Source organism: Chlorocebus sabaeus, chromosome 2 (genome assembly GCF_047675955.1).
Source record: "Chlorocebus sabaeus isolate Y175 chromosome 2, mChlSab1.0.hap1, whole genome shotgun sequence".
In the NCBI taxonomy this organism is placed as follows: Eukaryota; Metazoa; Chordata; class Mammalia; order Primates; family Cercopithecidae; genus Chlorocebus; species Chlorocebus sabaeus.
This window is the reverse complement of record NC_132905.1, coordinates 6945240-6967572: the sequence shown is the minus strand read 5'-3', so window position 1 is coordinate 6967572 and position 22333 is coordinate 6945240. Positions and strand designations below refer to the sequence as shown.

Genomic DNA, 22333 nt, shown 5'->3' with positions numbered 1-22333 from the left:
ACAATGGGCAGAGGATATGAACAAACCATGTGTAGGGAGAAGCTGCAAATGGCACACATGAACAAAATGCCCCACCTCACACAGAATAAGAAAAAAAGCAAAGTCAGGCTACAAGATACCATTTGTTATCTGTTGGATTAACAAAAATCTACGTTTGAGAACTTGAACTGGCAACAATGGGAAAACAGGCATCCTCACGCATTGCTGGTGGAAACGCAAGTGGAATGGCCTCTAAAGAGGCCAAACTGACATTATCTATCAAAACTACAAATAGGCCAGGCACGGCGGCTCATGCCTGTAATCCTAGCACTTCAGGAAGCCAAGGTGGGTAGATCACCTGAGGTCAGGAGTTCGAGACCAGCCTGACCAACACGGTAAAACACTGTCTCTACTAAAAATACAAAAAGTAGCCAGGTGTGGCGGCAGGCGACTGTAGTCCCAGCTACTCAAGCAGCTGAAGCAGGAGAATCGCTTGAACCTACGAGGCAGAGGTTATAGTGAGCCGAGATCGTGCCATTGCACTCCAACCTGGGTGACACAGTGAGACTCCACCTCAAAAACAAAAACAAAAACAAAACAAAACAAACAAACAAAAACTACAAATAGACAACACCACCTCCAGGAACTGGTCCTAGAGTTACACTCAAATGAAAAATGACCTACACACCGAGGTTTCCCACTGAAGCCCTGTTTGTGAGACCAAAAGACTAGAAAACACCTAAGCATCCATCCCAGGAGAGCTGGGTAAGTCAGTTATGATGATGGTGATGATGATGATGACTGCTCTCCTTTACATGTGTATGACAATTCGGTCCTGTTCTAAGCCTCATTACTCAAAGCATGGTCCAGGGACCAGCAGCTTCTGTTACCTGGTGGCTGTCTGAAAACACAGACTCCTCTGCTCCAGGCCAGCTGAATCAGAATCTGCATTTTACCAAGATGCCTGGGAAAATCCCATGCACATTAAGGCACCATTTTAAAAAACTCTTCCCATAATAACCCATTACATCTTGTAACAACCCAATAGCCCAAACCCTCTCATCACCTGCATGCTGGAGATGAGAAAGCCCAGGCTCTGACAGGTTAGGGAAATGGTCCAACGCCACAGTGTGTGTGGGTGGCAGAGCTACATGGACACAAAACACATGGAACAAGGAAGCTCTTTAATGGCTGACAGGACAAATCTCTGAGATAAGTCATCAGTTGGAGAACACTGTATATGCCAGGCCACCATTTATGGGAGGGGGAAAAACTGAAAGCTGAATCTCCATGTAATTTCTGAAATACCCAGAGAGCATCTCTGAAAAGAAGGAAACAGCAATTGTCCCTGGGAAGTGGAACTCAGCAGCTGGAGAAGAAAGTGGGAGGGAAACTATTTCGTGTTACACATGTATCGTTCATAGCTCCAAAGGCAAACATTGCGAAGGTGTTTATTCAAAAATAAATGAAAAAAAATTTGTGTTCATAAAACTGGTGGAAGGAAGAAGTTACACAGCTGGAAACCATCACCACTGAATTTTTAGCAAAGTCAAGCTACAAGATACCACTTGTTATCTGTTTGGGGTGGGGGAAAATTAGCACAGAGAAGCCCATTCCCACTTCCCCACTCACCATCCTTCCTTCTTCCCTTCTCAAAGGAGGCAGAACTGTGGTGGGAATGAGAGGTGTGGGGGAGGGCAGACTCACAGTGGATTCTCCAGGAACTGGGGACTCAGACCCACATTCAGGTTTTAATGTGGAAGGGACTAATGCCTTGCATGAGGGCAACTTTGTCCCACAGGGGACAATCTGGCGATGTCTGGAGACATTTTTGGGTGTCACAACTGGGAGATGCTACTAGCATCTACTAAGAGGCCAGGGATGCTGCTAAACACCCTGCAGTTCACGGACAGTCCAGAATGTCCTGTGTCCTGTGGTGTCACCTTGGAGCTCTAGTTAAAGTGCAGGTTCTGATGCAGCAGGTCTGGGGAGGGCCCGGGATTCTGCATTTCTCATAAGAGGGCTGCCCTCACCCCTGCTGATGTGGGACCACCCTTTGTGTAATGAAGCCTTACCCAATTCTGCTATGGCCAAACATGTAATCTTCTCATGGAAAGAGGGGAAGGGGCTGCTTCCGGTTTGGATCAAAAGGCTGAACATGGAGTACCCGTTTGGAGGGGTGGGGAAGCCTGTTTGTAGTGAGGCAAGCATGAGCACTACTGAGACCCTCCTGAAGTCCAGGAGCACAGGCTGCATTAGGACTGGTGGTGGCAGTGGCCGGGGGACTCACCATCCAGCGTCTCCACCGAGAGCTGCAGGCCCAGGTTGTGCCGCGGATTGACCACCCAGTGGTTGCTGGTGGCTGTGATGTCGAACACCAGCCAGCCCTCCTCTGAGGCCCAGAGGGTGCGGCTGTCGAGCAGGAAGAGATCCGATTCCCTGCGAGAGAGGAGGAGAGACACAGGCTTTGCGTCAGCCAGGTCACAGCTCAGCTTCCCCAACAGATGGGAAGCAGAGCCTCATGGGGTGGGAGGGGAGGGAAAGAGTCCACTGGTCCCCCACAAGTGGGAACATCAGACCAAGATCCAGGCACAAAGACCCCTCAGTAGTTGTGGTGAGGAAAGAGAGTGCAGAAGAGCTACAAAGAGACACATGCAGGGAACAGGCAGCTGTTACAAGGCAATATCACCCCACAAATTGTTAGGGGCATCCCAGCGGGACAGAGTACAGGAAGACAGGGATTATGCAGCCTCCGTGTTGCTGGAAGAGTCTCAGAGAGCAGAAGTTGATAGTGACTGAACTATTTACCATGTGCCAGATACTGTCCCACAGGCTCAACACTATACTGTCTCATTCAATTCCCACAACCCTAAGTTCATTTCCAGGACGTGCACCATCTTCCTGAGCCCACCAAGAGGCAGGAGGTGAATCTCTGGACTGACGGTATTAATAGTGAAAATCCTTTCATTCTCTCTTCCTCACTTTTTACAGTAGCAAAATGGGTAAAATCATAATTAACTTGATAGGGGATGGAGGGTGGATGGATGGGTAGATGGATAGGTGGGTGGATGGATGGGTACATGGGTGAATGAGTGAATGGATGGATAGGTGGTTGGATGGATGGGTACATGGGCGAATGAGTGGATGGATGGATGGATGGATGGATGGATGGATGGATGGATGGATGGATGGATGGATAAGTGAATGCATGGGTAGATGAGTGGGTGGCTGGGTGGGTGGGTGGATGGATGGATGAGTAGATGGGTGGGCAGGTAGGTGAATGAGTGGATGGGTAGATGGGTGGATGGATGGATGAATGGGTAGATGAGTAGATGAATAGGTGGGTAGATAAGTGGATTGTTATGTTTCTGGATAGTAAAAATTTAGTATGAAAAATCTTCATAACATTTCTTGCACACCTTTAATAAGGATTCAAAGTTTCAATACTTTAAGTCCTTTAATAGTCAACTAGAATGTTTATACCGCTGTGTTGTACCAGAAACCAAGGCATAATGATGAACAACGTGACACTGGTCCCTGCCCCAGGACAACAACAGTCTCTATCATACCCAGAGTTATCTAATCTTCCTGGGGATTACAGTGAATCTTCTCTGCTCACACATAAAGATGTCAGACATACCCTTTATGGAGCACTCACCATGTGCCAGGCTCTGGGTTGAAACGCCTGACCAGTCTCATGTCACTTAGTTCTTACAATACTATGTGGGGTAGATAATACTCCCCATGCCATTGTGCAGAACTCAAAACTGAGGCTCTGAAAGGTCGAGTTATTTGCCCAGGGTTATGCCACTGGGACAGTCCAGGCAGGACTGGAAACCAACCAGGCTACCTGCAAGCCCAAGCTTGCAACCATACACAAAGACAGTTCTTCTGGACACTGCCTTTTCAGAGCCTTTCACCAGTCAACCTCATTGGAATGTAACCCACTAAACCACGGGCAGGAGCCCAGCCACCGATGTCCCTTTGATGAGGCACACATCTCCAGTTGGCTCCAGCCCCCAGCTCTCCCTACTAACACTGTGGAAAACCACCCTTATTTATCTTCCTGTCTGACCTAGACAACTCTAGGTTTGTGAGGTCTGCTAGATCACCCTTCTGCTGCATGCCATAATCTGTCAGACATCCATCAGGCACATCAATGTGAACAAGGCTCAGAGAAAGCATACGGGAAACAGATCTGTAATGTTAGTGAGTGCTGGGAGATTAACAGACCCAGAGAAGCATACACAGGGAAGAAGAACCAGAGTCAGAAACCGACAGGAACCAAGGCAGGTGCGAGGGCACAGGGCAATTTTCTCAGGCAAAAGCACAGAAGGAACAAATCGGAGCTGCTTTTCCCTCTGGGCCTCTCTCCATCCAAAACTCTGGGGGAGAGAATCCAGTTGGCCCAGTCAAGTCATGTGCCCACTCCTAGCCATGGGAGGGTGGGCACTCCACAGCAATGGACAGCATCACCAGGACCAAAGATGGGGGCAGGAGTCACCTCACCCCATGCCCCCCGAAACTCTCCTTTTTAATAACCCCCAGAACCTGATTCAAAAAATGCTTAATTCTGTTATTGCTATGGTTTCAATGTTTTGTCCTTCCCAAGACTCATGTTGAAAATCCCCAATGCATCATTATTAAGAGGTGGGCCCTTTAGGAGGTGATTAGGCCATTGGGGATGGATTGATGTATTTATGAATGAGTTTGGAAAAGTCTGGTCCCTTTTTGTTTTTCCACCTTTGACCACGTGAGGACACGGCAACAAAGTGTCATCTTGAAGCAGAGGGCAGCCTTCACCAGACACTGACCCTGCCGGCACCTAGATCTTGGACTTCCCAGTCTCCAGGACTATGAGGAATGAGGTTTTTGGTTGTTTTTTTTGTTTTTGTTTTTGTTTTTGTTTTTGTTTTTTTAAAGATTGTAAAGGACTCATTCCTCGCTCAAGCACAGAGAGATGACAGAAGCAAGGAAGTCTTTTTAGAGCCACACAGGACTTTGAAGACCCTAAATTTGCCTTTCACATCCAAACTGAATTAAAATAATGAGATGATTTTTCATGACTCATTAACTTCTTCTTCCCCATGCTCTCTTAGAGGTAGTTTCAGGCTGGCTTTGGGGATGTCTACACAGATTTTAAACTTATAAACAAGAATTTCCTGCTGTCTTATCTCCAGTTTGCCTGGATGACTTTCCTGGCTTTGAAAAGCTACCAAGGTTGTCAATGAACCATTAGCTATTCTCAACAATTAACAGATGAGACAAGAAGCACCACTCCAAGTTGAAACAACTTCTCCTACTGAATCAGGCTCCCAAGGCCCCTGTAGGAAATATCCACACCCCAGCACAGAAGTCACAAACCCAGGTGGTGATTTTGCTGGAAAATTGTTATTAGCAGGAAAATGTGACCAGATAATCTGGACAGGCCCTCGAAGACAGTGAAACAATGAATGGTAACCAGGGGAACAGAGTGAGATCTTTAAACAGAGAACACCTCGCCAAACGATACTGAGCATTCTCTTATTGCAGGCTATGACACTGAGGCCAGATGCTACAGGCCAGCGCTGACTCATCCATGAATCAACGTGAACGCGTTGACTCCCCTCCTTCAAGTCATAGTTTGCAATGTGTCCCAGGCACGTTTAGGAGAGCCAAATCTTCATCGGAAGGCACCGGGAGACAGGAGCCTTGCTGAGATGGGTCAAGTGTGAGATGCTAACACGGGCTTTGCTTTCAGACTGAGAGCCCAGGTGTGAGGTTGGACCTCATGGAAAGGACAAGGAAGGAATTACTCAGCAGCCAGGTCCAGTCTGACAGCTGGGAGAGGGGAAATTTCTAGCTGCCACCTCGAGCATCATAAAAGAACACTGGTTCTTACAACCAGGAGAGCACTGAAGGAGCCCTTTGTGACGTTTTATTTACCTTGAACACATTGGCCTCCCTGGCCCAGCCCAGGTGAGAGAAGAGGTAGGGAAGGCTCAGGGTGAAAGGCCTTGAGGAACCTAAACGTGTTCTTTCACCTTCGCCACTGTTGAGAATCTCGGTGCTTTCCACACTTCGGTTCTCTGAATCTCCCCACCAGCCCTATGAAATGGTCAAAGTCCTGTTACCATTTTACAGATGAGAAAAGTCGGGGTCAGTGAAATGAAGCCAATTGTTTGCAGTGACACATCTGATAAGTGGCAGAACCAGGTGACAGCGCAGGAAACCTGACTCAAGAACCTGAGTGCTTAAACCCTGCCACCTCCTTCACTCACCTGGGGACAAGAGACACATAGGAATATGTTGAATCCTGTATGATACATGATGTCATCACAGAGAGAGAAAATACTAGAGAGGGATGAAACCTGGGTGATGGAGAAGGGATAAGGCAAGGTTACGCCAGATAATTCCTGTGTCTTGGTTTCCACTTATGTAAAATGAGAATAATGCCATCTTTTTCAATGATTAGGAAGAGCCAAGTTAAGACCAGCCTGGCAGCAAACTCCCAGATGCTCCTGGAATATAGTTATTACAAGGTGTGTCAGTGTTGGTGTCTATTCTCTGCTAAACTTCAGGAAATCCTAGGATGGGGACTTTACATGTCTTGGCCCCAGAAGTTACGTGACTTGCCCACAGTTCTCCAGTCAACACACTACATGTCCATTCCAAGCATGTTTACCTTGGACTCCAAAATTTGTCAGAAAAGTGTTCTGTGTTCACAGTAGTGTTAGATTTTCTGCAAATACGGCCACCAATAATTCCTTGTCTCTGTATGCAGATGCTGCTGTCCCATAAACTTGTGGAGTCTGTTCCCCACCTCTGAAGTCTGGACTGACCATGTAATCTGCTGTGACCAGTAGGACCCAGTGGAACTGAGGCCCTGCCAGGCTCAGGACTAGGATTTAAGAAGCCTATCATTTCTGTGTTTGCCCTCTGGGAAGCAAGCCACTGAATCAAGAAATCTGACTACACTGCTAAAGAAGAGACCACATGGAGGGGAAGGAGGCACAGGCCATGGAGGATAAGGATCTATAAACCAGAGAGAGAGAGAGAAACCAAGTCAGTCCCCAGTGAGGCACCATCTCAGGCCTTCCAGACCTAGTCAAGCTCCTAGCTCCATCAGTGACCACAGAAGACACCAGAAAGAGTAGAAGAACCACCCAGCTAAGCCCTGCCTAAATTCCTGAGCAATAAAACAATGTTGTTTTAAGCCACTATATGTGAGTGGTTAGTTTCAGAGATACATAACCCAAACAACAGTCACATTGTTTATAACAGAAAAACTGAAAACTAACCATCCAGTGAGAGAGACTGGTAAAAACATTATGGCACGTCCAAGGCAACAGAGCCCTGCACAGTCACTTCAAAGGACCATATAAAGCTACACTTGTTGACAAGGTGGAAATATGATAGGAAAGTATTTAAGAAACAGAATTTGTAGGATGTAAACTTCTGGGAAAATGCAAAATGCAAAAATTGGTGCAAAAAGAAATGAAAATTTTGATTTGCCCAAAAGAAATTGAAATAGGAAGGTCTTTCCCACCCCCATACCCCAGTTGGTTTTATAACCACAAATTTTGCAAATTATCAACAGATAATTCTTTCTTATGTAATTTGATCAAGAACATGGAAGAGGGAGAGTTTGAAACCCATATTGTAAAGCTAGCATGCCACTGACTCCCAAAATAGAGAAGGCTAATTTGAACAGATGTTTTCCTGAAGAAGACGTGCAAATGGCCAGTGAGCCATGAAAAGATGCTAAACATCATCAACCATTAGGGAAACACAAATTGAAACCACAGTGAGACAGCACTTCACACCCACTAGGATGACCAGAGCCAAAACCACAGATGATAACTAGTGTTACTGGCAAGGACGTGGAGAAAGAAGAACTCTCACACACTAATGGTAGGATTGGAAAATGGGGCAACCACTCTGGAAAACAGTATGGTGCTGTCTCAAAATGTCAGATGTAGAATTACCATGTGACCCAGCAATTCAACTACCCACAGAAGCAATTAAAATATATGTGCACCCAAAATCTTACACACCAATGTTCATAGCAGGATTATTCACAGCCAAAAAGGTAGAAACAGTGAAGTGTCCATCAACTCACGAACAGATAAACAAAATACAGTAAATTGATACAACAGAATATTATTTGGCATTAAAAACTGAAGTTCTGATAAAGGCTACAACACAGATGAATCTTGAAATCATTATGCTAAGAAAAAGGAGTCAGACTCAAAAGATTGCATAGTGTATGAGTCCATTTCTATGAAATGTCCCAAATAGGCAAATCCATAAAGACAGAAAGTAGGGCCAGGTATGGTGGCTCACACCTGTAATCCCAGCACTTTGGGAGGTAGAGGTGGGCAGATTGCTTGAGCCCAGGAGTTCAAGACCAGACTGGGCAAGATGGCAAAACCCCGTCTCTACAAAAAATATAAAAATTGGCCAGGCACAGTGACTCACGCCTATAATCCCAGCACTTTGGGAGGCCAAGGCGGGCGGATCACCTGAGGTCAGGAGTTCAAGACCAGCCTGACCAACATGGAGAAACTCCATCTCTACTAAATTGCGCCATTGTACTCCAGCCTGGGAAACAAGAGCAAAACTCCATCTCATAAATAAATAAATAAATTATATATATATAAATTAACCAGGCATGGTGGTACATGCCTATAGTCCCAGCTACTCGAGAGGCTGAGGCAGGAGAATCGCTTGAGCCCAGGAGGTGGAGGCTGCAGTGAGCTGTGATCACGCTACTGCACTCCAGCCTGAGTGACGGAGTGAGACCCCATCTCAAAAAAAAAGAGAAAAAAAGAAAGATGAGTGGTTGCCAACAGCTAGAGAGGTAGGGAAAATGGGGGTAACTCTTAGTGGATATGGCGTTTCCTTTCGGGGTGATGAAAACATTCTAACATTAGATAGTGGTATTGGTTGCACAACTCAGAATGTACCAAAAACCACTGAATTATACACTTTATATCTTAATAAAGCTATTTTTTGAAAATGGATAAGACCAATCTAAGCCCCAAATATAGCGCCCCAAATATAGGTGCCATTATGCTAATAATTGTTTTAAAGTATACACACATCGGCCTGAAACATTTATACGCAGACCAGAGTGGCAGCAGCAATTCACTGTGAAATATTTTGCTTCCCTTTACAAGCTAACACATGTACATCAATATTGTCTCAGTTTAGTAAGCACGTCCTATTTCTGGAAAAAGCTAGATCTGTATGGGGCAACATATTTCCATGTTATACTTGATCAGCAGAACAAACCTAGGTAAGGTGGCAAGCCTGGCTCTCACCTTCTTTCCTGGGTTCAGACGGATTTTCCCCCTCCTCTAATCTCACAGAAAGGCAGCAGAGCCAGGGGACAGGCCACACATCTTTTGTCTATAAACTTGATGATCCTTCCACTTTCTCAGGCTGTTTCTGATTAAAGAAATAGCAAGACCCCAAAAGTCATCTTCTCTTCTGAAATTGAGTTCTCCCATGGCCCTGCTCTGCAAGACATGAGCCGCTGGTGACCCCAATGCCGCAGCACTGAGACACGTTAATATTTAACCACCAGCCTGGGGACAGCGCGTTGCTGGGCTTTCGGGTGTCTCCTCCCAGGGACACCCAGGTGAACCGGCTGAAATCTAATTCTAGAGGGAGCAGGAGGAGGAACCGCACGTCCCCAGGCTCATTTCCAGTGTCTCTCAGCCCACCTTCCCCTGGAAAGTCCTACCACAATGGAAAAGGGGATATTTTAAAATCTCAAACGTGGGAAGGCAGGAAGTCCTTTTTTTGGCCTCTGGTTACCTTCCTAGAGGCTATTTAGAGACTGATCCTTATGGGCCTTCACCCACCACCCCACTCCCAGGGGAGTAAGACTCCCATGTGGGATGCAGGACCAGGGCCTCAGCACAAAAACAGATCCAGGGAAGCTGGCCCTGAAACTCCCCCAGGGCAAAACACAGCGGAGTTGGGAGTCTGAGGATCTCTCTGGCCCTGAGGCACCCAGGCAGGCGTTGGAGCCACAGGAAACACAAATTCCAACATGGCCACGCAGTGCACACTGCCTTGTTGCCTGGAACAGTCGGTGTCCTGTCTGTGCCCACCGTCAGGGCTCCTTCAGCCTCCTGCCCCTGGGCCCAGCCATCCAGGGTCTTAGGAGCAGAACAGGCCCTTGGAAATCCATTCTGGTCATTTTAATTTTCAGCTTGGAAGATCAGAGAGTTTCTGTCTTACGCATGGGCAGCTGGTGGCTGAACAAGGATTAGACACCAGTTCTGGGCCATAATTTAGGGCAGTGTAATGAAAAATCTTCTCACCATCACAGCCTGAGAGCCAGCCTGATCTCCCCCTCTGCTACCTTCAGACACAGCCCCCTACCACCTTCAGGGAGCTGGCGCAAGCCAGGGATGGAAGGGCCGCATTTGGAATCACCTGGCTGGTGGATGGGGGCCCTCAGCACCCTGATACCTTGTCCTGGGCACCTACTGCACACTAGTCTCTTAAGGGACACTCTCCCACCTCCTCCTTCCTCCTCCAACGAGGTCAGTACAATCTGCAACTCCACTTAGTATCACCTTAATACCACCTATTACATGGGGATGGGGACTGTACCAAAAACTGAGGGGCAGGGAGGCTCAGGACAGGCCTCCACTGGGAGCAGCAGGTCCCAGGCCAGAGGTTACTCGAAGCACAGAAAGCTGTCTCCAGGGCCCCCACCCAAGTTAGAGGACGCAGAGCAGGAGAGCACAGGGCTGGCCCAGGCCCACCATCAAAAAAAGGAAAACACACTTCAGATGATACAGTAGGCAGAATAACACCCCCTCAGACACGTCCAGGTCCTGATCCCGGAAGCTGTGGATATGCCACCTTCCAGGTCCTGATCCCGGAAGCTGTGGGTATGCCACCTTCCATGACAGCAGGGACTGTGCGGATGCAATGGAAGATTTTTGAGTTGGGAGATTATCCTGGATTATCCTCATGGGCCCAAAAGAATCATAAGGGTCCTGATAACGAGGAAGGCAGGAGGCCAGAGAATAAGATGTGACAGCAAAAGCAGGGAACAGTATGGTGTGACTGCGGCTGGGGACCTTGAGCCAAGAAAGGGGGCTCTGTCTCCTAGAAGCCAGAAAAGGCAAGGAAACAGATCTAGTCCTCTGGAGGGCCTAGGGGAGGTACACTTTTCCCTGCCCTTTTAGCTGTGTTAGCTCTGCTCATCCTCTGACCCCCGACAGGAGATGTTTCTGTGGAACATCCACAGAAACGCGGGAGGGAAGAGTCCTCTGGGTGAGCAAGACAAAAGAAAAGGACTAGATGTGAGGTGTGAGGGTGTGCGGGAAGGACGTTCCACAGAAACATCTCCTGTCGGGGGTCAGAGGATGAGCAGAGCTAACACAGCTAAAAGGGCAGGGAAAAGGGTACCTCCCCTAGGCCCTCCAGAAAAGATGCAGCCCTATGGACCCCCTGATTTGGGCCTAGTAAAACCCATTTCAGACTTTAGACCTCCCAAACTCTAAGATAATAAATGTGTGTTGTCTTAAGCCACTAAGTTGGCGGTCACTTGCTACAGCAGCTAGAGGAGCGAACAGTTTCTCTCCGGAGATCCACGCTGAAACGCCTCCTCTCTACAGGTGCTCTGCTAGTAGCCAGAGACACAACGGCAGCCAGAGATGGAGCTCCGGGTCCAGAGGCTGGGCGTGCGTAGCACAAAGGAGGGTCATTCAAACCCTAATTAAGTGGTGTGAAGGAGGGAAGAGTCCTCTGGGTGAGCAAGACAGAAGAAAAGGACTAGATGTGAGGTGTGAGGGTGTGCAGGAAGGACGTTCCACAGAAACATCTCCTGTTGGGAGTCAGAGGATGAGCAGAGCTAGCACAGCTAAAAGGGCAGGGAAAAGCGTTCCTGGCAGAGAGAACTGAATATGGAAGTCACGATGAGAGAGTAGCGAGGAGAGGGCACAGGTACATGATGTCCCCTGCAGGGCCTCTGGCCGGGGGAGGTCAGGTCTTGCTGAGCGCTGGGAAGCCGGGAGGAGTTCTTTTTTTTTTTTTTTTTTTTTTTTTTTGAGACGGAGTCTTGCTCTGTAGCCCGGGCTGGACTGCAGTGGCCGGATCTCAGCTCACTGCAAGCTCCGCCTCCCGGGTTTACGCCATTCTCCTGCCTCAGCCTCCGGAGTAGCTGTGACTACAGGCGCCCGCCACCTCGCCCGGCTAGTTTTTTGTATTTTTAGTAGAGACGGGGTTTCACCGTGTTAGCCAGGATGGTCTCGATCTCCTGACCTCGTGATCCGCCCGTCTCGGCCTCCCAAAGTGCTGGGATTACAGGCTTGAGCCACCGCACCCGGCCGCCGGGAGGAGTTCTAAGCAGGGGTGGAGATCACAGGCTTTACCACTTGAAGACCCAGCTGACTCTCCCCGACCCCTAGTCTGACTGTCACCCTCGCCTCACCCTGCTGCTCTTTGGAAAACTGCAGGCCGGACATTCTGAAGGCCTGTGTGTTGTGAATGGTTGCTGGGCTGCAAGGATATTCCTCAGAAGAAAAGGAGCAAGAGAGCGAGCCAGCGAGCACAGCCAGAGCATTCCCAGGCTAGCATGATGTCATGGAGGGAGCACAGGCTTGTGGCTGTGGTGTCAGGCCGGGAAACTGCAGCCCGCCGCGCACCTGGAGTCAGCCCAGCAGCAACCCCGGCCTGCAGGGAAGCCCGGGAAGGAGATCAAAGGAGCCCAAGAGGAAGCCGGCCCCACCCTGGCAGCCAGCTCCCGGGTCCAAGGGGTGCCCCTCCTGAGTTGTAGGCTGGGGAGGACCCAGCCCGGGCCCCAGGCTCCCCCACCTCAGCTTCAGGGAATGCCCTACTTTCCTGCCAAATCATAGAACAGTCCCTGGCATCCCCCAGACGGGAAGATGAAGTCAGGGAGGTCCAAGGCTTTTTTAAAACACACTTCCTTGAAGACGGTGCCTATCCAGGAAGACTAAAATTAAAGCTCTGGGGAGTAAGGTGGAAAAATACACAAAGAGGCACAATATCCTCCTGCCTCAGACAGAGCTCAGGTGGCCACCCACGGCCCTCTCATCCACCCCACGGCTGTCTGTCTCCCTCTGGGCAGGGCCAGCTGACTGCGGACAGCACCCGCCCAGCCACTCATGAGAAGGTCAGGAAGACGCCGGTCCAGCGCCCGGAGGCCAGCGTTGTCACAGTCAGAAAGCGAGTCAGTGGCCCTTATGTTCTAGCCCTCGGTTTCTCCACCCACAAGACAAAGGGTTTGGAGTTTTTCAAGATCTCAAAAACTGCAACTTATTAATAGGATAGCTAAGAGAGGAAAATAGGAGGGTCAAAAATCCAAAATGCGCTGTGGTGAAATAAGGTTGGGAAGCGCCGCACGACACATTGCTCCTTAGAGATATCGTCATGCACCTTAGCTCTTTAAAGGCTCTGAGAAGTCCTGCTGCAAAGAAATGTCTGCTCTGGCAATGGAGCACAGTAATGAGTCGTTCAAACTTGTGTCTAGGTGCGGATCACAGAGGCAGGGGGTAAGGAGGGACGAGAATCATGGCGACAAATGGAAGGCTCTCCCTCATTTGAGACACAGCCACCAGCAGACAATCAGGAGGTCAGGGGCCCGAAGTCCTCTCTGTGATGAAATCCCCAGAGGGGTCCTCTGGTCCCACAGTGGGGGCTCAGGGATGTAGGCTGTAGGGCTCCAGGCTCCGGGTTGAGGAAAATTGGAATTAAATCTCAGTGGAGTAACCCTGAGCAAGTCAGCCTCTGCCCATCAGGTTCTCCTGTTTATAAAATGGAGGTAGCCATGAGGATTGTTCTGAGAATGAGTTAAATGGAAAGATATGCTCAAGACGCCAGCTCAGAGCCAGATACTCAAGGCTCTCAGCTGGTTGAAGCAAACCTCAATGTCAGTGTGAATCTTCCACCATGGGATTCAAGCTGCCTCGGCTTTTAAAGCAAGATCACAACTGCAGCAAGCTGACCCCGACTCAAGATGGAACCATCTCAGAACAAGGCCCCGAGCGAGCCCACTGAACCCTATGGCACCTGAGAGGCAGGCACTGTTGTCCCCTCTCACAGGTGGGAGACTGAGGCTCAGGGAAATGCAGGTAGTGAATGGAGCCAGCCCAGAGGCCCGTTCCAGCAAAACGCCAGCCCTACATGGTGATGGCTTGATGGCGGAGGGAGAGCTGCCGCGCAGCGAACCCCGGGGGTTCCACTTCCACGCTTCTCACCCGCACTCCCCCTGCTCCAGCAGCCTGCAGGGGCTGAGCAATTCACTTCCCTGCTTCAAACCCTTTAGCAGCTCTTAGGATAAAAAGCCAAAGCTCTCGAATGTGTTCTGTGACAAAGAAGACTATGGTACTGACAGTCCAAACCGAGAAACTGAGGAGAGAGAGGAGGCATTATCATCAACTCCAGGTCACCCAACCTGTAAGGCCCTAGATGGTCTGGCCCCTATCTCCACAGTCACCTCCCACCCAGCCGTCCTCATCTGTGCCAGTCTCCAGCCCACCACAACCCTTCACACATGCTGTTCCCACTGCCTGCAACACTGTTCCCTGCCTTTTCACCTCCCTCACACCTGCCCGTTCTTGAGCTCCCCAGGGAAGCGTCCACTGATGCCCTCCTACTGGCGCATCCACGTCGGACACCCTCCAAGGCCAAGTCCTCTCCCCCGCACCATCTGGGCTGGAGTTTCCGTTTGTTTGTATAGTTTTTTGGGTTTTCCTCTTTCCTTGCCAGGTTTGAAGCTTTTTGTCAGCAAGAACCAGCCCTATTTTGTTCAGCCCTGGAGCAGCCTCTGCACTGGTGCTCTGCACCAAGCACACAGCTCAGCACAAAGCAGGCGTTGGATGCACACTGGACAAACGTGCTGATATCCTCTGCATCCTTACAGCCAGTGAGGTTTTCCGGTTTCACTTCCAATCGTTTATATTATTAAAAGAGAAATGGTAAATACTTTTTCAGATTATTCCAGTAGCTCCAGAAATGGCTCTGACTCACAGTTCACTGGGGCCTTAGCCCACCCTATGCCCCACTAGGCGCCCACTCCCAGGCCATGGGCACCCAGCCGCACATGCTAGTCAGCCCCTGGGCACCTCCATACCCTCCACCTTCACAGGCCTGGCTGTGGAACCAGGGGGCGGTCAAATTACCTCAAACTGACCCCTCGCTGGAAACTGCCAGGTTGCATGGGCTTCCGGTTCAGTGCCCCCATTTCCTGTCCCCGTCACCTCTTCAGAGCCACCTTCTTTCCCCACATTAGGAAAAAATCAAGAGGACTCAGGCAGGCAGAGAGTAACAGCTGGGAAGAAAGCATGCCTCACATTTCCTTTTGGACCCGATTCTTGTCACTCTTTGCTTAAGATACCAGGGTTTGAGCCCCAGAGTTTCTGGAAAACTGGAGGCTCTACCATTCCATTCAACCCAGGCGTGATCCATCCGGAAACCCAGTGGAACTGAGCTGCGAGCTGGCTTCCGGCCCACAGAACACATCAAGAACTCTGGTGAAACGTCAAGAACTCTGGGGGGTCCCCCCAGAAAAACCTGGGGGGCACTGCAGAGCTTCTGACGCGGCTGTGGGGGAAATCCCACACGGATGGGCAGCTCCCTGCGTCTGGCACTGTGGAGGTGGGCGGGCAGCCATGGAGGATGGGGAGACTCATCTTTCTAGACTTCCCCTGGGGGCCGCATTTCCTCCAGCCTCCAGGTCCAGACCAAAATAGAATGAGGTAAATTCAGCCCCTTTCACGCAGCACACTCAAGGAATAAACAAGCACCACAAATACAGTCTCCGAGCTGGGTCATCTTTCCAACCTCTTTTTTTTTTTTTTTTTTTTTAAGAGAACCACAGGCTGTTTTAAGATTCCAAAGCCAGAGACAGAAAAAGTGCAGCAAAGCGGGGAGACAAGGGGAAAGAAACTTGACAGTGCTTTGCAGACACAAACAAGTGACGCAACTTCCAAATTCAAGAGTCTCAAAAACAGAGGCTGGGTTGGAACCTCCAGAAAAGGCCAGAGCGGGGTGTCTAAGACTTATTCTCAGGGTAGCATCCTTAAGCCAGGGGGGTCCAGGAACGGGGCAGGCTGAGGATGTCGGCTTGCACTTAGTAGACCCTCACCGGGTCCCAGGAGCTGTGCCGGTGCCAAAGCTGCCCCTTGCCAAGGAGCCCTCCCAGCTGCCCTGTGTGGTTGACACTTGGCCTCTCATGCTTCAGTGACCCCAGAGGCAGATCCTGAGTCAAGGACTTGAATGCAAGTAGTTTGTCAGAGAGGTGACCCCAGGAACCACCTGGAGGGGGTGGGGAAGTAAGACAGGCTTACAGATCGTCAAAACAGAACACTGTGGGCCTGGGACTCAAGCCGGTCAGAACCTCCTGGAGACTATGCTCCCGAGGGGTGCACCTGAGGGCGAGGGGGCTGTCTCCTGAGGGCGAGGGGGCGTCTCCTGAGGGTGAGGGGCCGTCTCCTGAGGGTGAGGGGCCGTCTCCTGAGGGCGAGGGGGCATCTCCTGAGGGTGAGGGGCTGTCTCCTCAGGGCGAGAGGGCATCTCCTGAGGGTGAGGGGCTGTCTCCTGAGGGTGAGGGGCTGTCTCCTGAGTTTGAGGGGGCTGGGGAATTCTCCATGGGCCTTGACTCCAACTCCTCAGTGGGTCAGAGAAAGCTTCCAGCAGAGCTCCCGCATAGGGAAAGGTGTGTAGGGAGGGGAAACCTAGAGGTCTGCGGCTCAGCCGGTCCATCTCTCCGAGGAGAGGTGGAGACCCTGTCCAAGGTCGCAGCTGGTGAGGCTGACGTGGCAGGAGTCACCGCCTGAGGAGCCAGACATGGGCTGGAGGAGAAATGCTGTTTACACACATGGCAAGGACCCCTGCCAGGACAACCTGTGGTGGCATCTGCAGAGAAAAGGCTCAAACACCAGTGATGCAGGGGAAGCTGGAGGATCCCTCTTATGTCAAGGAGCGAGACGAGGGCTTCAGAGATGCTTTTCCTACTGCACCGTGGGCCCCCGCACGTGGAACCCCCCAAGGGGAAAGGGAGGGAGGCAGGGCTCAGCTGGAGAAAGCTTTCCAAGGAGAATGACCATGACAGGTTTCTTGGGAGGCTCCTGGTTCCAGCCCTCAATCCCGCTTGCAAACCTGACTCCCAAACCACCCTACCCACCCTCTCCCACTTCTGGAACCTATGGGCTCAACCCCAGAGCAGGAGGCTGAGCCCACTCCCTAAGCCCACAGCGCGGAGGGGAAAGAGGCTGCTTTTGAGGATACCTCAAGTGCCACCTTTAAAGCACCCCTACCTAGGCCCTGGGGAAGTTAGGAGACAAAGAACCCTTACCCCAAAAAGGCTCTTATAATCTAGTTTCCACTCAAGAAGCACAGCCACGTGCAGTGCTCTGTGCCAGGCACTGGGGTCACCATAGCTAAAAGCCCAGGGGTTACAAGGACTCCCATCTGGGGACCCCATGTGGCTGTGACCCAGGTCACCCAAGCTCAGAAGACAGCAAGCCACAGCCAGAGCGTAAGGATTCGGGTTGAATTTTAAAATAGGTGGGGCTGAGATAGACCGAACACTAGTGGGAGAGGATTCTGCATCAACTCCCTAGCAAATGCTGGGTGACTGTCACCTTCAGAAACAAGCAAAGCCAGAGAAACACACAGGCAGGAGGAGCCCCAGGAGATGTGGCCATTGAAGGGTAGGTGGCGTCCTGGACAGGACAGAAGGACAAAAAGTAAAAGCAAAGGGGTCCAGAATAAATGATTGACTTTCATTAATAAAAATGTAGATGCTGGGTCCTTAATTATGAAAACTGTACCCTATTTGATGTAAGGTGTTAAAACAGGGGAAACCAGGCGTGTCTGTGCGTCCGTGGGCTGTGTCTGTGTTTCCGAGGATCTGTCTGTGTTTCCACATGTTTACGTGTACAGGAGACAGCCGGAAACGAGGCTGGGGCTGAAAGGTATCTGTATAAAGATATCTATCAACACAGATATCAACAGACATCTATATCCAGGGAGATGGCAAGGCCAGGGCTGACTTCATGGGCATATGACCCATGCAGTCACACGGGGCCCAACACACAGAAGTACTCTGAGCTTGGTTTCATGCTGTGCTGTTGCTCTCTTGAAATCCTTTATACATGTTTGACAATACATTTGACGTTTTTCATTTTGCACTGGGCCCCAAAAGGGACACAGCCAGTCCTGGGAGCTTGTTTTCAAATGTTAATGATGAAAACTTCATGCCCTACACCTAACTAGTTGGGGTTAAACATGGGAACCTGTATTTTTCTCTTCCGATGTATTTCCAGGAGGTTCTGACAACAGCCGGGTTTGAGCACCACCCCGGACAGATGTGTGTGGGGAGCTGCACAGCTAGTGTTTGGTGGTAGGCAGCAGTGAGCAAGGTGAATGGGAAGGTGGGAAGAAGACAGGGTGGTCGAGGGACTTCCCACTTAAGTATGTTCGGCTGTGTCACCCAGAGGCACTTGACATCCCTCCCTCCACCCTGTGCTTCTCAGTCAGGGCCATTCTGCACTGTCTCCTAACTCTTCCCCTGGGCCTAGTTAGAGACCCTTTAAAGATGGGACCCTGACAATGTCTGCTGACATTTTTGGTTTCACAACTGAGTGTGAGGATGTGTCACTGGCATCTGGTGGGCAGAAGCCAGGGCTGCTACTGAATGCCCTACAATGCCCAGGATGGCCCCTACCCCAGAGAATGAGCCTCCCCCAAAGGTCACTACTGTGGAGGATGGAAAATAGAAACCCTGCCTCAAATGACAGGGCATAAACACTTCAGCTCTCTTGATGGGACTAGGGTGAGGGTGCACCTTTGTCTCCAGAACCTCTAGCAGGAAGAGTGAGCCGAAGTCACCCTACGGGGTGCTCTGCAGCAGCGCCGCTCCCTCACCTGGCCTCCCCACCTCCCCACCGTCCGATGCTCTAAAGGCCTTTCTGGGAAACATTTTCTAATCCTTCACTCTCACAGCCACACAATCCTCAGCTAAGGGTCAGCTTCTGAGAAACCTGACCTGAAACCAGTTTCACTTGATGGCAGCTTCACTCAATTGGCAGTGGCTGCCTCATTTAGAGATCTGTACCAAGGATCCAGGGAAAGGGAGGGCTGGGATCCATTAGCAATGCCTGCCTTGGTCCCGGGAGGAGAAGGGTGGCTTGTGTGCTGGAATGCAAAGCCAGGTGTCAGCTTTCCTTCTTCCTTTCTTGGGGTGGCAAAATGGAAAGCCATGGGCATTATTGAGGAAAAAGAAGAATATTGCACTGACAGAGGTGGCAATAGGAAGACAAAGGAAGAAGCAGGGTTTGGAAGAACCTTGAGTATTTAGCCACATGCCTACTTCCAATCTGAACTTGAACTAGCTTCATTAATTGTGGTTGTCTCCTTTAAAACATCATTTTCCTGGTAAGCCTGTATTCCTCATCCTTAGAGTTAATATTTGAGCAGACACTTTTCTTCCCAGCTACAGATGACTGCTTATGACCAAATTGAAAAATATTAATTCTCTTTGTCTCCTGCCAAAAAGGCTAAAGCGATTACAGATCCTGATTCGAAACACAGATGTTAATACATTTGGAAAAATGAGCTTCTATAGGCAAGCAGAGGCCCAGGGCCAAGCATGAAGTGCTTTTGGAATCAAAGTGCCAAATCAAGTTATCCAGAGAGCTGCCTCCACGAAAGCCTATTCTCCCCAAATGCATTCCAGTGTAAAGAACCTCAGGCTGCCGCACACATGCTGATGTCTCCCCTATTTGCAAACAAGAACTGACCTACCCTTGGGTACCCACTGGCACACAGCTCTAAATAACGTAATTATAATCATCACAGGGAAACATCCATAGGATCAAAAAGTATCATAATTACAAGCAATTTTCACTTTTTGGAAATTGGGCTCAGATGCTGAAGAAAAAAGGCATTCTCGAGTTTCAGTTCTGGAAGAGAAAGCATGTTGGAGTGTTTGCTAGGACGGACTAGCCCCAGGGCAAAGATACTGTGGCCAGCACCCGCTCATCCAGCAGGCATCTGCTGTGCGTGCGCTCGGGCACACGGACCAGACCATGCGGCGTGTGAATTCAGGAAGCCCACATCCTCAAAGGAGAGGCCGGGTCATGCTTTCATCCTTTCATGCATTCAGTGTCTTACTGAGCACCTATTATGCGCCAGACTCTAGGAAAAACAGATACCACAGTGAGCAAAACGAACGAAACTCCTGCCCTTGTGGAGCCTCCGTCACTGTCTCTGCTGGGCCCCACTCAGATCCCGTTCAGATCTTCACTGTGCAGCCCACGCTGGCTCAGCAAGGGTCCACATGCTGTCCAAGTCCATGCAACTTCCAAGGGGTGGAATAAGAGGCGGCTCCAGGTGCATCTGCAAAGCCTCACTACACACTGCTGGGACAGGCTGGGCAGGTCACTGGTCTCTGCCTCAATTTCCTTGTGTGGAAAATACGAATTGCTCCACCATTTCCCAATTTACAGGACTGGACTGCCATGAGGAGAAAGAAAAAAGTGTATCCACTAGCCAAGGAAGAAAAACATATGTGACTGGGGAAAGATGTAAGCTTCTCATCCTTAATCCCCAACCCAGAATTGTGCCTACATTTCCTTGTCTGTGAAAAAGGGTGTGGGAGCAGGCACGGTGGCTTATGCCCGTAATCACAACACTCTGCGAGGCCAAGGCAGGAGAATAACTTGAGGCCGAGTTCGAGATCAGCCTGGACGACATAGTGAGACCTCATCTCTACAAAAGTAAAAAACTAGCCAGACAGTGGTGTGTGCCTGTGGTCCTAGCTACTTGAGAAGCTCAGGTAGGAGAATCGCTCCAACCCAGGAGGTCGAGGCTGCAGCGAGCTGTGATCACTCCACTGCACTCCAGCAGAGCAACAGAGCAAGACCCTGTCTATCTCTAAAAAAAAAAAAAAAAAAAAAAAAAAGGGCTGGGCAGGGATAAGGGTGCCTCCATGGAGGGTTGCTGTGGGAAGCAGTAAAGAGTCCCTGTTGCATACAATTAGCTTTTGTCATCATGACTGTTCCCAAAGGCAGACATCCCTTCTCCCAGTATAGACAAGCGTCATGGGAGAGAGGAGGCTCCAGGATCGCATTGCGGAGCCAGCTAAATCGATGGAAACGTAAAGGGAGCAGACCTTTCCCACAGACGGTCTACAAGAGGGCGGGACTGACCACCTTGTGGGGACACCTGCTCAGCTTCACCGCACATGATATAACACCTATAGGGAATCAGGGAAAATGCAGGCAACCTGCTGAGCCCCCGCCCGCCATAAACACTCAGCGAACAGAATCTGTTGCCGTTGATTCCCAGCCACCACCTGTATGCTCCCTGTGAAGCCAGGCTTGGGATGAATTATGGGAAGAAATAACAGGGACAGAGATCAAAAAGAGCCACCAAGGCCCACCAGATGGCCTCAGACCACAGGACAGGAAGCCAATGGGCATTTGGCCCCCAGATGCTGAATAGGGGATGCTGGCCGTGTCTCCAGCATTAACTGGATTGAACACAGTGGTTTGCCGTCTCTGCCCAGCTGGGTGGTTTTTTCCAGAGGGATCCCTGCAGATCCATGAGAGGACCCCAAGTGGAACCAAAAACATTAAGGCCTGCCACTCCCGCTCAGGCAGCTTCAGCCTGGGTTCTGGAGTGGGGCCCAGAGAAAGGGGCTGCGAGGAAAAATGCCAAGGCCCCTTGGTGAGGACTGCTTTCCTCTGACCTTCTAGGATATGCTGGAAGTTCCCAGTAGCCAGAAGGAATCCTCCTTGCCTTCTGAAAAGGCTACTCAGGAAGCTGAACTGGCACATCCTGAGAAGGCAGCTCAAAACCAGAGCTCATGCCCTGGGGCTGAGGTGTAGTGGCAAGAGGTTGAAGTCAGGAGATGAGGAAACAGGCACATAGCCTTCAGGAGCAGCAAGAAGCTCCAGAGGCTCCCAGAAGCTTCCAGAAGCCTCTGGAGCCAGAGTCCAAAGGGATCTTCACCCTTAGCCAGTCCCTTTCCTGTGCCATTGAGACTGACAATTGTGTTCTGGACTATACTTTGGGCTCAGTCTTATAGCAAGAAACAGTCTTCTCTGAGACACCAAGCTGAAGGGAACATAGAATGTTTCAGAGAAGGCCAACATGGTGAAACCCCATCTCTACTAAAAATAAAAATTTAGCCAGGTGTGGTGGTACACACCTGCAATCCCAGCTACGTGGGAGGCTGAGGCAGGAGAATCACTTGAACCTGGGAGGTGGAGGTTCCAGTGAGCTGAGATGGTGCCATTGCACTCCAGCCTGGGCGACAGAGTGCAACTCCATCTCTCTCTCTTAAAAAAAAAAAAACAAAACTATTTCCTTCCTC

The 22333-nt window shown here is 50.1% G+C and overlaps 1 protein-coding gene and 1 long non-coding RNA gene across 2 annotated transcripts in view; one reads left to right on the top strand and one right to left on the bottom strand.

The window, feature by feature from the left end:
• BMP7 (bone morphogenetic protein 7) overlaps window positions 1-22333 on the bottom strand; it is a 98694-nt gene that overhangs the window by 33479 nt on the left and 42882 nt on the right. Inside the window, exon 3 of the mRNA XM_008013385.3 lies at window positions 2270-2418. Coding sequence (XP_008011576.1) covers window positions 2270-2418 — 149 coding nt within the window. The remainder of the gene's footprint in view (window positions 1-2269; window positions 2419-22333) is intronic.
• Window positions 13234-15765, top strand: LOC140710239 (uncharacterized). The gene is made up of 4 exons (XR_012091184.1): window positions 13234-13987; window positions 14279-14406; window positions 14719-14875; window positions 15407-15765. It is a non-coding gene; the product is annotated as an uncharacterized lncRNA (long non-coding RNA).